At 39.7% G+C, this 17826-nt stretch overlaps 2 protein-coding genes across 5 annotated transcripts in view; one reads left to right on the forward strand and one right to left on the reverse strand.

The window, feature by feature from the left end:
- Positions 1-5272: 5272 nt before the first annotated feature.
- RAG2 (recombination activating 2) lies at positions 5273-12840 on the reverse strand. Of its 2 annotated transcripts, XM_032358598.1 has the most exons (3): positions 12645-12840; positions 9125-9334; positions 5273-8290 (listed from the first exon to the last, which is right to left on the reverse strand). In XM_032358598.1, exon 3 carries the CDS (start codon positions 8260-8262, stop codon positions 6679-6681), a length of 1584 nt encoding a protein of 527 aa, XP_032214489.1. In that variant the 5' UTR covers positions 8263-8290; positions 9125-9334; positions 12645-12840; the 3' UTR covers positions 5273-6678. The 2 variants fall into 2 exon arrangements, with proteins under 2 accessions (XP_032214489.1, XP_032214488.1); XM_032358597.1 differs by lacking the exon at positions 9125-9334.
- The window catches only part of IFTAP (intraflagellar transport associated protein), a 64102-nt gene continuing 54861 nt past the window's right edge, over positions 8586-17826 (forward strand). For 2 of the 3 annotated variants that reach the window (XM_032358599.1, XM_032358601.1), the window contains exon 1: positions 8586-8729. The gene's annotated coding sequence lies outside the window, so the exon portion shown is untranslated. Of the gene's footprint in view, positions 8730-12177; positions 12255-17826 lie in introns of all 3 variants that reach the window. The other variant, XM_032358600.1, reaches the window with a different exon arrangement.

The raw sequence follows: 17826 nt of genomic DNA on the forward strand, positions 1-17826 counted from the left end.
CTTGTCCATGGTCACAGAGAGAGTGGCAGTACAGAGCTGGATCCCAGGTTCTTTTGTCCCGTGGTGTTCCTGATGGCAATGATGCCGGTGATACTACTACTACTAAAACAACATCTGCCCCTTCGCGAACAGGGTCAAAGGAATTGCCATTGGTTTTCTCACAGATCCTCCCTGTCGTGTGCGTGGTCACTGAAGCTCCGCTCAGCCTGCGTGGGGGCAGAGCCACTGCTCCGGTTTCCCCATCCAGTCCTGCCTGTCTTACCGTCCCACGACTGGGTGCTCTCCTTGTCAACCATGAGTTTTCAAGCATCTCAGCACCACCTTTGCTGGAGAGCTCTGAGTTCTCTCCTGCTCAGAACAACGATTCAACCTGGTGCTTCTGTGCCACCGTGCCAGTTTTTAAAATACAGAAATATGTTTGTACTTGTAGGCAAATAGCTTGTGTCCCAAAGGCCCCAGGACCCTTCCCATTCTGGCAGCCTGCCCCATCCTCTACGAACTCCAGATCCAGCAAGTAACAGGTTAATCCTAGCACCTCAGGGAGCCTTCAGGATTGCTCCCTCACTGTTTTCTTGGCTTGGTTACTTGGTTTCTTTTTTACCTGTTATCCTTGCCTGGTTTTATTTTGTTTTTTCCATTTTCATTGAGACGTAATTGACAAACAGAATTGTATATCATATGTACGACATAATGATTTGATATGCATTGTAAAATATTTACCATAATCTAACTGATACATCCTCTCACATCATTACCTTTTATTTGGGTGTGGCGAGGGTGTTTAAGATCTACTCTATAGAATGTCAAGTGCATAATACAGTATTGTCAGCTGCAGTCAGGACACTGTTCTTTAGATACTCAGAACTCTCTCATCTTATCATTGAAAGTTTGTGTCCTTTCACTAAGTATTTGAATGTTACCACTGCATTTGAGAAGGAGGCATCTCTTTGCCCTTTAAGGCCCAGCTAAGTTCTATATTGTTCCTGGTACCCTTTCTAACTACTTCAGCCTTTATTTTATTTTAATTTTTTTTAGAGAGAGAGTGTGTGCATGAGTGGGGGGTAGGGCAGAGGGGGAGAGGGAGAATCTCAAGCAGGCTCCACACCCAGTGCAGAGCCGACATGGAGCTCCATCTCACGACCCTGAGATCATGATCTAAGCTCAAGTCAAGAGGCAGACACTTAACCAACAGAGCCACCCAGGCACCCTGGAGCCCCTCAGTCCATATTTTAAAGAAATATGTGGAGGATGTCTTCTACACCAGGCAGTGTGTGCTTGGCACTGGACATACAGTGGTGAACAACACAGTTTCTGCTCACAAAGAACTAGGTGGAAGTAGAAATTAAAACCACAGTAAGCCTAACAAATGCATCACAACACACTCTAGTAGGTCTGAGTACAGTAGGACAATGGAATTTAAACTGGGAGATCAGAGAAAGTGTCTAGGAAGAAGGAACCTTGAAGGAGAGATGGGTAGAGGGAGTGAGGTGGGGGCAGATGAGGGGGGATGGACCTGGAGCCAACTTAGCCTGTGGGAAGGCTCTGAGCTGAAGAGCAATCAGTGGGGTCTGGGAACAGAAGAAAGTTCCATCTGGCAGGGGCAGAAGGAGTGAAGGCAGGAAAGGAGTTGCATGTCTGGAGAATCAGGCAGAGGCCTTGTTATGCAGGATGCGTGGGCTGGGAGAAGACTTTGAACCCTACCCAGTGCAAATGGAAATCTTTGAAGAGTTTTAAGCAGACAATGGTTGTCATCCATGCCAAGTCAGGGATGGGACATGAGTGAAATGCTTTCGGAAGGTCTAACTGTGAGGGGATTTATCTGAGATTGAGAAGGGTCATGCATATATATTTAAATGACAAAATAGTAATTTCAAACTTTTTTTTTATGTCAATTATACATGGCCTGCTAATTCACATATCTCACTCCTTCAGACGACTGTGGCCAGCCCTAGGCAGGAGAGCACGAAGGGAGGTTTGGCTGTACCATCATCTTTTCATGAATTTAGCATTTCTTCCCATGACAGTTTTCCTTCTTCTTTGTGGGAAGTTCCTTTTCTCCTTGGCTTCTATACAATCCTTTCCCCCCTCCTGATAAGTGACAATGTATCTCTGCCCTTACAAAATACACACTGAGTTACTTGCAGGCCAAGTATGTGTATTTTTATGCTAAGGTCTGATCAAGGTCTAAATAAATACCTTGAGGTCTGTCACATATCTTTCCATTTTTGTCTTCGAGAAGTTCATTGACATGTTTTTACCCACAGTGATCAATTCTCCAATTCTCTAATACCTACTGGATGTCCCATAAGTCCATTCAATTATGACATTAACTATCCAGAGTTAGCCTAGACTCCCAGTTGAACGGCTCAGTCCCATAAGGCTGCCCCCCACCTTGATACCAGCCATAAATGCTGGTGCTCAGTCTGCCCATACTTCTGCCAGTCAGCTACAAATCTGGAGGACCCTATAACCCTTTTAAAAGGCTGATGAGGGAGACCTGAGTGGCTCAGTTGGTTAAGTGTCTGCCTTGGACTCAGGTCATGATCCTGGAGGAAACAGGGGATCCACAGAGCCTGCATTTTCCTTTTTATTCTAAAAATTATAATGTAAACCAATACACGTTTACTGGGTTGATATCTAGAGACAGAATAAGCTGTTAGCTCTCTTAGTAATAAATGTGCTTTATTAGATGTTTCCTGACAGAACTAGGTTTGGGGAAATGTGATATCATTTATGGTACATTCCAAGCCAAAAGGCAATATTCTATACTAGAGTGGAATTTGGTGGCATATACATAATGTGGAATTCTTGTCACTGTAGATTAGAATGGCTGCTTATTCAATCTAAATTTATCATGAAATGCTCAAGAGTGGTACAAAAACAGCTGAGTCCTAGGTGGCCTCACAGAGACAACTGTGGCCACGCTTGGAAAGGAAGGGGCAGAATGATCTCCTTATTATGTGAGCCCACTAGGGACCCAAAAGCAGCTAAGAGAGAACTAGATCTAATGATTTCTTGTGGTTAAGGCTGATACACAACTTAGGAGTCATCATTAAGCTGATATCCTCAGGCCCCGTGGGAGCGTGGATGTTGTAGTGGAAGCTAGTGAGAAGGATGATGACCTTAAGAATCAGACGCTTCACCCCCAATCATTCCTACTCCTGGCAACCAGGCATTATGTTTCTCCCTGGAACTCAGAAAAAAAGTTGGGTGAAGAGAGAGGACCCTAAATTTATTGAAATGTAATTTCCAACCCACAATAAAAAGGATGCATAGTACAATATAAGTTACAGAAAAATACAATTTTGTTTCTTGTACTTCTGAGTATATAAGCAGAGATTTGCTAGAGCCCTCAAGGAGGTGATGGGGTTCAGAGCAGTCTTCCCGGGAAGCAGGCATCTGAACTGAGATGTGGAGTGGGCAGGAATGGGCCAGCTGGACTAAATATTAGCCGGAGTGATAAAGCACAAGAGGAAAGGTATGCCCAGTAGAGAGGATGGATTTGTCAAAAACCCTGAGTACAGAGACAACTAGGGGTTCTCACTAGAAATGTTATCAGTTTAGCATTTCTAGAAATTGAACACAATAAAAGAAAGAAAGCAGTGAAAGAAGTAGTGAAACAGGAGGTACAGGGGACAGGGCAAATACTGTGAATGAAGTTGTATGTGACTTTGTTTTACTAAGGAAAACCACAGGGCCTGGCCCTTGCTTCTCTCTTTAGGCTCAGGACATTCCATACTCCCCTTGTTTACTATGTTTTAGCCAGACTTACCTTTCAGTTCCTCAAAGGTGATGACCTTCATCTCACCCCAGGGCCTTTAGCCTATTTCTTTTCCTTACACTTCCCTTCCTCCTGACACATTAAATTCACTTGTACTTGTAGACTAAAATGATCACCTTGGAAAGCCCTATACTTATTTATTGATACTATTCTGCGTAAACCATTTCCAGACTTATCTTTAGAACCTATTTATGTGCCCTATCAGAAAGCCCATCTTGTAGCTTGTACTCAGAATTTCTTTTTTTTTTTTTTACCTAAAGTGGTAATATAATACTGAGCATTAGACCCTACTAGGCTTTGGATGATGTTTGTCTGTTTCCAGAAACCAATTCCATCTCTAATGGTGGGAGAGGGGCAGTTATTAAATTTCTTCAAAGAAATGAACCATGAGGGGGCACCTGGGTGGCTCAGTCAGCTAAGCGTCTGTCTTCCTCTCAGGACATGATCCCAGGGTCCTGGGATTGAGCCTCACACTGAGTTCCCTGCTTAGTGGAGAGCCTGTTTCTCTGTCTCCTTCTGACTGCCGCTCTGCCTACTTGTGCTCTCTCTCTACCTCTCTGTCAAATAAAAAAAATAAAACCTTAAAAAAAAAGAGAGAGAGAGAAATAAACCATAGCCCTGAAGGTGACTGAAATGTGAGTCCTAGAAATGTTTTAACTATGGGGCGCCTGGATGGCTTAGTTGGTTAAGCTCAACTTGTTTGACCTTGGTTGAACTCTTGGTTTTGGCATAGGTCATGATCTCATGGCAGTCGTGGGACTGAATCCCACATTGGGCTCTGTGCTCCGTGTGGAATCTGCTTCAGATTCTTTCTCTCTCCTCTGCTACTCCTCCCACTCACTCTCACATGCTCTCTCTCTCAAAGAAATAAATAAAATCCAAAAAAATAGAGAAATGTTTTAAGCAAAAGCAGTACATCACTGAAGTGAGTACTCTTCTAATGTGATTCAGTTGAATGTTTGCATATGACTATTAGAACAGAAGTCTCATTATCTTTAATGTCACATTTGATGGACTCACTGGTGAGGTGACTTAAAAAGACCTATTTTTACTCAAATAGATGGTAAGCAAAACCAAAGTACTTGCTTTTGTAACATATATTCATATACCACACACACACACACACACACACACACACCCCACAGAAGGAGCTATGCTGGTGGGATCTGAGTTTAACTACAGAACCCAGTGGGCTCAGAATTAAATCACTTGGTTATCATATCTTCATCTCACTGACTACAAAACAAATGTGGTAATAATTCTTTAGGTGCTTAGTCACTATAGACAAGTCAAGATAATAGAATGTATCTACCTCTTGAGGAAGTAGCTCTTTTGAACTCTATGAAGGTTATTTCAGTTTTAACGTCTACCACTTCCTATTAACAGAAAAAAAGAAATCAAATAGAGTGATCCTGAGAAAATGAAATAGTAAAATTTTGTCTATAATTGGGAGAATTAATAACTGGAGGAAATCAATACCAATGGAAGACATTTTAATGTTCTATTAGTTTTACATAGGTGACAAAAACAACAAAAAATGAAACAGTGGTATAATAAATGGTTCAAAAGGAATATTCATTAAGCAACATTACTAAAATGAACTGAACGTGATTTAATTTATCCAAATTACTTTTAGTATCTAACACACAGAACTGGTGTAGATGAACTTGTGTTCCGGGGGTTTATCTCCTATATGGTCACGTTTCCCTAAATCTGGCCATAGTAATTCACACATACACTGTGGACTTTCAGTGAAGACTGATGAATAAGAAGCCACAGCTTCAGCTCTTAGGATAGGGTGAGAGGCTCTGCCAGAAAAATACTCCAAAAGGAACGACATTTCTTTAAGATCATCTGATTATCAGTTGATGTCTTGGACCCTCAAAATGAAGTCTTCTTAATTTTCTTTCAAGAAAGTATCTAAATGAACCATTGTAAGCACATTGATTTTATAATTTTCATTGGCAGCAAACTCCACATATCAACTAGATGCATACACACACAAATTTGGTTTTCCCCATTTAAAATCGTCTACCTATTAACTTTAGAAAATCTTCAAACTTTTTTTATTTGGGGGAAATAATACTGTTGCTCTTTATGAGATTTAATCAGTGGTCCTTTCTTAGTGTGCTCTCACTTTTATTCTCTTTTCCCAGAATTCTAAGTAGCAGTGGACTTCAGTTTTCATTAAATCTCTCAAAAAGAATTTGTTCAAGTGACTGGCCTTGGTTCATCTTCCATGCACCAGATGGTGGGGGGGATCCTCTGAAGAAAGTTCATGCAGGTAACTTGATAAAATGTAACAAATTTGCTGTAGATGCCTTTCTCTTTCTTCATGTCAATGGAGACTGTCTGTCTTATAGTTTAAATAAGCTATAGGGACCTTCTTCTGTTCACATGCATAACTAAGACGCCAGCTTACAGTTAGAGGTGTACAAAGAGCACTAGCGTGAGATATAAGTGATTTTGGTTTTAATTTTTGGCCAACCACCAAATTGTTATATTGTGCAAAATAATTTATTTAATTCCTTTGGGTGTTAGTTTCTTGAACAGTTTAACTTCGTCTTAAGTACCCTATAGCTTACTTGTAACCAAAAATCCTGTGTGGGATATAAGCAAATCTTGATTACTATTACTGCTTCTGATTTAAGATTCCCTGGATGAAAAAAATCAGGTTAGAAATTCTCATTTAAGATATCTTTGAGTAAATGATTTTCAAGTATTTAGCACTGTATTATGAGCACTTTTCCTTGGCACTTAATTCATAAAACTAAAAAAAAAAAAAAACCCAGACATTTTCAATTAAAAAAATAGAAATATAATTTTCATCATTGTTATGATTCTTTAAAATGGGTTTAAAATTTTGATGCATGTGAATTTGAAAGGCTTTTGTGAAACTAATCAAACAGCCTTCTAAGAAAAGATTTCTTGGCAGGAGTAATAATTTTCCCAGAACCTTTTTTGTGGAGAGATTTCAGTGGAGGCTTTTTTAAGGGTAGGACTCTTTTGGGGGTTTGCAGTGCTCTTGCTATCTTCACGTGCTCATTGCAGTAATATTTGTTGCTTCCTTCTGACAGTTGAATGAGCGTGCGTTCTGCCAGATCCATGCACTGGGCATGGACCCAGTGCCCATCTCCATGAGAGCAGTAGATCATGGCAGGTTTGTTGAGCTCAGTTGAATAAAATGGTACCCAAGTGTTGATATCCACATCGCAAGTAGGGCAGCATGTAATCCAGTAGCCTGTCTCAGACTCATCTTCCTCATCATCTTCATTGTAGGTGTCAAACTCATCGTCACCATCAAAACTACACGCTTCTGCACTGAAACAAAATTCTTCTGAGTCTTCAAAGGGAGTGGAGTCCCCTGGGTCTTCTGTTGATGTCTGAGTATTCGTGAGTGTTTTCTGATCTTCATTCACATCGTCTTCAGCACATTTCAACATATAGAAATAGAAAGCTTCTGAAGTAGCCTGTTTATTGTCTCCTGGTATGCCGAGGAATACAGTTCCATTTCCCATATTGCTCCCAAACCAGATCTTGCTGTGCTTAATATCTGGGGTCCAATCTGGGGTCTCCATCTCACGAATGTCTATCTTATTGTCCTCCAAAGAGACGATGTTGCATACCATTCTCTTTTGATTTTCAAGCTGATAGCCACCAACAATAACAAATTCATCACTGTTTGTTTGAGTCAGGATCGCACTGGAGACAGAGATTCCTCCTGGCAAGACTGTGCAGTTCACAGCTGGGCTACCCAGTGGGAGATCAACCTTTATTCTGTATAGGTTGGCAGGGCGCATGTTACTGGCAAGTGAATGTCCTCCTAAAATATAAATGGTATCATTTCTGGCAATGGAAACATGAAAAGACAGCCCATCCTGAAGTTCTGGAAGTAGGTATGATGTAGAGCACCCAAATTCAAAATCCACCAAGAAAACATGGGGCAGACAGTCAGCTACACTATTCCATTTTTCTGTGGTTCTTTGGGCAGACGGAATGTATGACCGTCCTCCAAAGAGAACACCCATACTTTTCCCTCGACTATACACCACATCGATGGAATGACCGTATCTGGCTTCAGGAACATCTCCCACCAAGTCTTTCTCTGTGCAGCGAAAAGTAACCTTTTTGTTGCTCTTGCCAACAAAGGACATGACATAAATCTTATCTGAAAGCTCATTGTTTGGTGTTTTCCCTCCATGGATGATGTACTGTTGCTTTTCAGATTCTATGCCGCTTCTGAATATGCAAGTGGCCGGGTAACGAAGAGGAGGAAGGTAGCAGGAATCCTTAGAGAAAACGACAGGCTTCAGTTTGAGATGGTTATGCTTTACATCAAAGTGGAAAACTCCAGTGGGGCAGGACCTCTTTGGCCAGCCTTTTTGGCCAAAGAAGAAAACTTGCCCATCAAAATTCATTAGTGAGAAGCCTGGTTGAATTAAGGCCATGTTATTACTGACTGTTACCATCTGTAGTGACATATTTTCTGATCCTGTGGAGATCTTTTATCTGAAAGAATTAAAAAAAAAATGACATATAGCTCTCCAAACAAATCACTGTTTGGATCACCTCACATGTTAAACTTGCTTAAAAAAAAAAAAAATTTCTTCAACAAGCTTGTAGTGGGACTAGCAAAACCCGGGCAGCTAGAAGCACAGAGCCACAGAACCTCTCTTCCTAAGAAGATCCAAGCAACTGGGACATGTTTTAGACATGGACTAGTCTCCCTTAGATTTCTGGGAATTGTAGTCCTTTTTCTCCTCACAGACTCACCGCTTGTTGGCAGAAAGAACTACATTTCCCAGGAATCCGTTGTCCTCGAGCTACGGAGCTACGATTGTTTTTGATGCTACAGGACGGGAGACTCCTAGGATGCCTCTCTGAATAAAGACGCTCAAAGTGCAAAGTGACTAGATGGGAGCTAAAGCGGAAAACTAGGGAATGGGAGGTGAGAGTGGCCGACGCACACCCAACATCCGGGTTCCCGGAAGGCCGCAACCCCAGGAGGGGCGTCAGGCAGCCCGCTGCGGGCTGTTGCCGGTTCCTCTCCGGGGTCTCTTAAACGGGTGACCCAGTAGGAGGCACAGCAGCTTCTGGCTCCAGTGGGGTTGCCTGGCAACCGCAGCCTGAAGGGACAGCCCGGCCGAGGCGTTTTTGCAGACCCCTCCCGCCGGGACGCTTTGGGGGACTGGACTCAGTTGCAGCTCTGAGTGTCCCTAGGTTGCTGGGACGGGGGGGTGGGGGGTGGGGGGTGGGGGAGGGCGTGGACGAGGGGGACACGGAGGTCACAAAGGCTGACTATTTTGACTATTTTACGGAGGCCAAGGACCAGTCTCTGTTTACCTGGAGTGCAGGGTAGAAGTGACCAGATAATGGTTTAGTAATGGAAACACTGTAATTCGATTTTAGCAAGCGTCGCGCCTTGCTAAGGCTCCTTGTTTTCCGCAGTCGCTCTTGCTCCGGTGTTTAGGATTCTTTTAGCGAAGCAGAGAAGACTCCTAAACACCTCCCTCCCTCCTCCATTCTTCTCTTCTTCCTTCTCCCACTCTCTCTCTCTTGGAAAAAAAAAAATAGTGGCTGTTATTTCAGATTTCTCTTTTCAGCCCAAGACATTTGAAATAATTCTTAAGTAATTCTGTAGTAAGCAGGCGCCAAGCAAAGAGGTGCCAGAATTATTTAGGATTAATACTAGTATTATAGTACTTTTTTTTAAAAAAAGATTTTATTTATTTGACACACAGGTCACAAGAAGGCAGAGAGGCAGGCAGAGAGAGAGAGGGGGAAGCAGGCTCCTCGCTGAACAGAGAGCCCCATGCGGGGCTCGATCCCAGGACCCTGAGATCATGACCTGAGCCGAAGGCAGAGGATTAACCCACTGAGCCACCCATGTGCCCCAGTATTATAGTACTTTTTAAAAAGGTATTTATTAGATGAAGGAAACCTAATTAAGTATTACTGTTACTTACCTTCAGAGATTCCAGGAGCTTTAAAAGTAAGCTCCCTGTTTGTAAAAGTGAAGTCCTAGACACCAAAGGTTAGAGGAAACAAAATAGTACAGATTCCTGACTGTTAAGAGTAAATTGTTAATATGCTTCAAAAACAGTTTGAAACAGTGTCTCTGAATATGGCTCTCAGTACTTCAGAGTCTGGACTCTGCAAGCTGGTGGACCGTATTCAAATCCTGTCTCTCACGACTAATGCTATGAGCTTGTAATTTTACATCTCACTATCTCAGTTTCTTCATCAGTAACATGAGGTAATTACTACATCCTTGGTCGGGGTTATTTATGGTTAGTAAATTAATACACGTAAAGCACTTAGAACAGGGCTTTGCACACTGTGATAGTTTTTATAATTATGCTTTAACTTACCAAAGGGAAGGTTGTTAGTACACAATTACCTGCAGTCACGGCAGATGATATAACGTTGGAGATGCTTAGAAGGGAGTTAGGATCTGGGATTTGGTCCATGGGTTTAGACTGATTAATTTTTTTGACTAATGAGAATTGGATAAGCATATCAGTGGAGCAGCTAGTGGTGAGTTCAGTTTAAATAACAGGAAATAATTCATTTATTTTTGTTACCCTTTCTCTAACCACTCATTAAATAGGCAGACTATGAAGTCGGAGTCCAAATCCGGGCTCTGAAACTTAGTTACTGTGTAACCATCTTGGGCAAGTTATTTTTCCTCTGTTCTTTCTTTCCTGTAAAATGGGAATCATATTAGTACGTATTCATTGGATTGTTTTGAAGGATAAACGGGATAACACATGTAAGTCACAAAGCACAGTGCCCGGTATATAATGAGCATTTAATAAATGTTAGTTGACACTGTATTTTTATTCTCCCTGCAAAGATTCCTTGGACCATTTAGAATCTATGATCAGTCTTCGTGACATCTTGGAGGGGGGTGCTTTTGCCTTGAAGCACTTCTGTAGATCAGATGTAATTAATTGCTAAATGTTCTCTTCTATTTAGTTTACTTAGGAGATTCCTCAAGATGTGATATTTTAATAATCATCTTGTGGGTTTTTTTTCCCCCCCATCTTGTTTGTTATTAAACCAAATGAGGACATGGTGAGTGAGAAGCATTATTACTAAAGTTGCAAAAGCAAGCCTGTCTCTTCTTTAGACCATGATGGTTTATAGGTTCAGCAACTTGGCCTACTTACAAAATAACATGGGTGTTTTCTTTATTTGGGGCCTATCCAAATATACAAAAGAGAAGACTTCTGGGAACTAAGAAAATGCTCTCCATAGGAATTAAAAAGAAATACTGTTAACCCTCAATTCAGTAAATGAAAACCATAAGTGATTACACTTAGCATGATATGTGATGATTGTCAGAGAGTTGTTTATTTTTTGGTGGAGTGAGCATTGAAGCCAAAGCCTGTTTATCTTAGATACCTCTGAAGACTGTTACTGGGATGTAGAGCAAGCCATACAGGGGTAATGCATTCTAGATCCCAAGGGATGAACATACACCAAGAGCACTTGCTTTTAAACAGCGAGGTTTTTTTTTTTTTTTGTTTTTGTTTTGTTTTTTAAAGTGTTCATTGTGGCCTATTGGCTTCATTCTAAGGTTGTCATAGGGAATTTGGCTTCTCATAAGTGAAAACATGATTACTATAGATTAACAGACACATTTTCTTAGGCAAGGCATAAAAAATAGTACCCATTTTTTGTAGCTTAGTTTGGGTCCCTAAAGATTTCTGACCTGTCCTTCTTTTGATGCCCCGCTCTTGGTATACCTCATGATTTTAGGGTCCTAAAAACAGTGGTGAGGCTTATTACTAGTAGGATGAATTATTTCCTCTGGTGACACACTTTAAGTATTTGTGCATTTAATTTTTAGAATATCCATTTTAAACCATGACCAGATGACTTAGGTATTGAAAGAGTAAATAGGAATATTGAAACACTGAAAGTGTTTTCATATTATTCTGCCATATTTATTTAGTTTTTCAAATTTGCTTTATTAACTTAAATATGTTTTCACTGGAGTAGACTATTGTATATTTCCCATGGTCTTAATATGACTATATTAATCACATCTTGGTTTTTAAGAGTTTTTGAAAGGTTATACTAGAGCTAAAATAATCTACTTTCTTTAAATAGGCTAGATAAAAAAGGTAGATTTTGAAAAAGAAGATACTGTTCTTCAACTGAAGGAAGTTTCAAAGTTGACACATGAAAGATTCTTTTTAAAAGACAGAAATAGAGGACCAATAAATTTATACAATTTTCCCAACCCCATGCTAACATTCCTCAGCAGGGAGGTTTTCATTTATTCACTGTGAAGCTGGGGCATAGTTGAGAATCAAAAGAGAACTAATGGTGTGAGGTCTGGGTTTGTAGTTTCCTGTGTCTGAACTAACTCTTTTTTCCTTCCAAAGAAAGGTACTGTACTCGGAGGCATTAAATCTTACTGATCGGTGTTGCCCATGTTTTCCTGATCACTCCAAAATAGCAGGTAACCTTATGTAACTGTAGTCATTCCGTCCATGAATTAACACTATCTTGCACAGCTAATCAGGTTCCAGGCATATATTATTTGATTTTTTTTTTTTTTTTTCCAGGCACTGAAACCAGGATTAGGTCTTTTTTCTGACACTTATGCCAGAGAAACATTTATGTACTAAGATTAGCACATGGACTCTGATGCCACAGGAATTAAATCCTTGCAGTAGCTTGACACCAGAAAGCCCCATAGTTCCGAATTTTGCAGCATCCCCTCCCCGTCTGGACACCCAGTCCATCTGTGACTAACAGACTGTACAGGGAAGCATCACCTTTCCCTGAAAGTTGACAAACGTGGGTGCCCATCTATTAGCTTTGGTAGAAATGAAGGTTTTGGACCTACCTGAAGGCCAGAAGGGCTGCTCACCCCTCTCTGAATCTTTGCCGCTAGACCAGGTATTAAATGTCAGCACTTGGGGAAGATTCACTGACTGACCACTCTGACTGTGGCAAGCAGGAGGCTCACAGTCAAGAGAGTGTGTAAATGTGCCTACAGATGTTCCAGTGAACACTGATCTAACGGGAGTAACTGACTGTGACCTTTTTTTTTCTTGTCTTTAGATGGTTGAGGGAGATATCCACCAGGGTATACATACGCTCAAGATTTAACTATTTCCTTACTGAGCAACAATAGAAACACAATCCACTAGTTGTAAAGACCAAAAAAAAAAAAAATAAAATAAAATAAAAAAATCCTGCCTGCAACCTGATTTATGTTTTTGTTAAAAACATTTTAGAAAAATATAGAAAAGAATAAATATAATTGCTGTGACTTTAATACTATTAGGAATACAGTGGTAAATTATTTTTCCTAAAGTAGAGACCACCAATACCAATGCCAATCATTTTGATTTTGAACTGCTCTTTAGTAGTCTCATTTTTTTTATTTTTTATTTTTTAAAATTTATTTGACAGAGATCACAAGTAGGCAGAGGCAGGCAGAGAGAGAGGAAGGAAAGCAGGCTCCCTGCTGAGCAGAGAGCCCTATGCAGGGCTCCATCCCAGGATCCTGGGATCATGACCCGAGCTCAAAGCAGAGGCTTTAACCCACTGAGCCACTGAGGAGCCCCAGTCTCATTTTGTTTAATGCAAAGCTCAGAGGTCATTCCAGTTATTGGAGGCCTCCTTTGTACAATTTTATATAGGAGCTGCGGTGTAATATTGTACAGCGGAATGATTACGAGAATGGGCTTTGGAATCAAAGTGATGTGGTTTTCTTTGCCAGCCTGCCATTTGCCTGTGGAGTCATCTTAATCTCAAAGCCTCTGTTTCTCTGTCTCTGAAATGGGGATAATAGAAGTAGTCACCTCAAAAGATTGTTAGAAAAAGATTAAGTCAGCTCATGTCTTTAAAGTGCTCAGTGCCCAGTAGCAATGAATGGGAGTTTCTGTTGCCGTACATCCTTGTCAGCATTTGGTGTTGCCAGTGTTCTGGATTCTGGTCATCCTAACAGCTGTGTAGTGGTATCTCATTGTTGTTTTAGTTTGTATTTCCCTGATGACGTATGATGTGGAGCATCTTTTCATGTCCCTTTTTTGTCATCTGTATATCTTCTTTGGTCAGTTGTCTGTTAAATTTCAGCTCATTTTTGTTTTGTTTTGTTTTTTAAGATTTTTATTTATTTATTTGACAGAGGGGGAAAGAGAGATCACCAGTAGGCAGAGAGGCCGGGGCGGGGTGGGGGGTGGGGAAGCAGGCTCCCTGCTGAGCAGAGACCCTGATGCGGGGCTCGATCTCAGGACCCTGAGATCATGACCTGAGCCAAAGGCAGAGGCTTTAACCCACTGAGCCAACCAGGCACCCCTTCAGCTCATTTTAAAATCAGATTGTTTGCTTATTTTTGAATTTTAAGAGTTCTTTGCATATTTTAGATAATCAGCTGGGTTTCTGGCAAATATTTCTGACAAATATTTTCTCCCAGTCTGTGGCTTTTCTTTTTATTCTCTTGTCAGTGTCTTTGGCAGAGCAGAAGTTTTTTAATTTTAGTAAGGCCATCTTACCAATTATTTCTTTTATGAATTATACGTTTGGTGTTGTATCTAAAAAGTTGTTGCCATTCCTGTGAACTCTGAACTTTATGGTTTTGCATTTTTTTGTTTATGTCTGTGGTCCATTTCAGCTAATTCTTGTGAAGGGTGTAGGTCTGTGGCTAGATTCATTTCTTACCTATGGAGATACAGTTGTTCCAGAATCTTTGTTGAAAAGACTATCTCTGTTGTACTGTGTTGCCTTTGCTCTTTTTTTTTTTTTAAAGATCAGTTGATTTTATTTATGTGGGTCTGTTTCATTGTTCTCTGTTCTGTTCTATTGATCAGTCTATACCACTCATTAGCCCATCAACTAATCATCAAATTTTTTTTTATTTGTTCTCTACTATGATGTTTATCTAAATATATATACATTTTACCTGGTTATAATGAGAGTACATTTAAATTTCATTTTATCTTTTTAATATAATATTTCATATACACTATAATCGTATATTTTATTTTCACCTTTATAATTTTTAATAACTTCCTAGAATTCCATTAAGTAAATGGAATTGTTGGTCATTTAATCAGTTTCCATGTAGCTTAGATGATAGAATGCGTGATCAAAGGAAAACAGGTCTGACTTTGAGTCTCAGTTCTGCCACTTACTAGCTAAATCATCTTTTTGAGCTTCAGTTCCCTTATTTCTAAAACAGAGGTGCTACCTGCCCTATTGTAAGGATTAATGGATATAAAGTGTTTGGAGAGTGTACTTAGTAAATCTTGTCTGATGATGGTACTATAAATACATGTGAACAAGTGACTATTTTAATTCTTTGCAAAGTTTTAGGATATAGTGTCAGGGTTGACTTTTTAAAAACGGATGAGTAGCTCAGTTGTTTGGCTGGTTTTCATCATTTGAAGTGTTGGTCCGTCCTTTAAAAAAGCCTCGTCATCTCTCCTAGTTACTTCCATGATGATTTTTTTCTTTGTCTGCAAAAGAGTATTGGATTATTTCCCTAACCTGTTTATTGTGTTATATAATGATTGTAGTACTTGAAATTCCAGCATCAATGACAGCTCTCATAAAATTGACATATTGGATATCTCCATAATAAATGCAAAATAAGAAATGTAACACAGAAACCATGGGTATGTTTATGCAAGTATTTTTGCCTTTCTATTTTACTACTAACATAAAAAAAAAAAAACAGGTGGTTTGTTGCTGAATGGGTTATTTGTTTCCTGAAGCATCTGGAAATTAGCAACACATTTGGAAATGGGTTTTAAAGCCCTCAGCCTTTGCCACACCATTAGGAGGACATTGAACTTGCAGTGATCTTAATCAAGATCCTAGTTTGCTTAAAGTGCTCAGCATAGAGACTAAATGTGAAATAATCAACTGTATTTACTGATCATCCACTATGTACAGAGGCACTGGAGAATGAGAAAAATTATGACAGACACAGGGCTTGCCTTTAAGGAACATACATGGTAGTAGGACGAAGCAACTTTACATCCTTCTTACACTCACCCTTAAAATTCTTAAAAGTTCACCAAGAAATCGTAATTATAGGTTGCTCAGCTCATTCTTAAACCTTGAGGCAGAATCAAATTTAAACTGAAATATGTTGGTTTGCCTACCTTACATCCAAAACCAGCGGATAATGAAAGAATGCTAGTCCGTGCAATTACAGAATAAAATATTGTTTATTTAGCAGCAGGGAGATGAAAGTAGCAGGCTGTACTGACATAGTAAGCGAACAGTTAGGAAGCATTGTTGGAGAAAAACAGAATGCCAGTGATGGAAGACAGCTTCAAGTCCAGTCCCTCTAGTTGTGCATTCAAACAGCTTAAGGCCAGAGAAGTTAAACCATGCGACAAGAATAACACAGCTGCAGGGGTGTTATACAGGGTGGGTTGAGGGGAGGCAGGGGAGAAGCACTCTTGTGTGAACTCGTGACTGTTTTTGTGCAGAGTGCCTCTCAAGCATTTCCATCCCCGTTTTATAAATGGGGAAACAAATTACATGGTTGCTTGATGAATTAGTTAAGTGTTAGTGACAACTTTTCATAGCATTCCGATGGGAATAGATAATTTTTACTTTTTAAATAAGTGGCTGATTTTTAAGGAAATAATATAAATAGCATAGGAAAAGAGATACTTGTAGCTCCCATAATGGGAGCTACAACTGAAACTGGCAAAGAGGAGAAAAGAGGAAGGAAGAGGAAATATATAGAAGGAAGCAATCTACAGTTAGTGTGATGGATTGTCAAGAGAAGAACATGACAAGTGACTTGTCACTTTTTACTTAGGGCAATTAATTAAATATGGCCACCTGACGAGAATGACTGGTATTTTCCTATGTTTCATTGTTCTGTGATTTAAGGTGCACTCTTTGCCATAAAATAAAATGGAGAAAAATTTCAGAGGTGATTTACAATGTTGTACTAGGAAAAAAATTCACTTCAAAAATTTTTATTTTTAGAGAAGGAGGTATTTTATGTTTCTTAGTTACTCTCTTTGGATATAGAAGCCATGTTGGTGTATGTATGTTATGTTGTATATATTGAGGTAAAATTACAAATAAAATGGTGAGATTAATTGGAATCTGGGAAAGCACTGTACGACCTCTGAAAGCTCATTTATTATTCCAGCCATAGGAATTTAGAATAAAAAATAGTTGGGAAATGCATCCTTAAAATCCTGTTTCTTTTAAGAGAATGTCAAATGAAAAGGTCGATTTTATTAGCAAGATCTGGCATTTTGAAACACTTAGAAATTAATTTCTGCAAGCAGACTTGATTTAGTTGGGTTTGTCTACACCTGCTCCTGACTAGCTGTGTGGATTTTGCTTTAAAGCAAGCTTTCTGGTGTTTTAGAAGTATTGTGCAGTATGCAGGCTCAGGAAACTGGCTAGAAGGGGACAACTTTAATTAAGAGTGTTTGCCTTTATGTTAAAGTTGTTCTGCAGTAGAGAAGACATAAGCATTAATGGGATATTAATGCCCCACATTAATGGGGCATCCCATGTGAAGATGGGATTACAACTGAGCTAAAAAATCTCTTACAATTGAAATACTAATGAGTGATTATAGAGCTCTGAAGTTGACCCAGAAACTACTGCGTCTACTGGATTCACAGCTTTGTTAGGATCCTTGAGGAAAAAATGTTCAGTGCAAGACTTAACTGTTATCATTCATAACTCACTGATGTAGTTGATTACATTTCTGAAGATAGGAGATCAGTTTTGAATGTGGTTGAAAGACATGTATCGAACATTTTTCTTGATAAATGTGCTAGTCTAGAATTAATGTACTTGTAGGATGTTTATTAGGGGGTGAAGACAGGGTATTTACTTGTGATCATCCATAACTTGAACTTTTTCAACAAATGGGATAAACAAAAGTGATAGTGAAAAAGAAGTCTGATTTCCAAAATAGTAGATTTTCTGAAATTTGTCTTATGGGTATATCCTTCAGATACCATATCCACTGGCAATTTGCTTTTTATAAAACAATAGGGATTGAGTGGGAAGAGGAAGTTTGAATGCTT

This window comes from Mustela erminea, chromosome 9 (genome assembly GCF_009829155.1).
Source record: "Mustela erminea isolate mMusErm1 chromosome 9, mMusErm1.Pri, whole genome shotgun sequence".
Classification (NCBI taxonomy): domain Eukaryota; kingdom Metazoa; phylum Chordata; class Mammalia; order Carnivora; family Mustelidae; genus Mustela; species Mustela erminea.

What these genes read in the sequence shown, in the direction of transcription:
- RAG2 (XM_032358597.1), bottom strand. Translation starts at nt 8,262, where the DNA reads ATGTCACTACAGATGGTAACAGTCAGTAATAACATGGCCTTAATTCAA.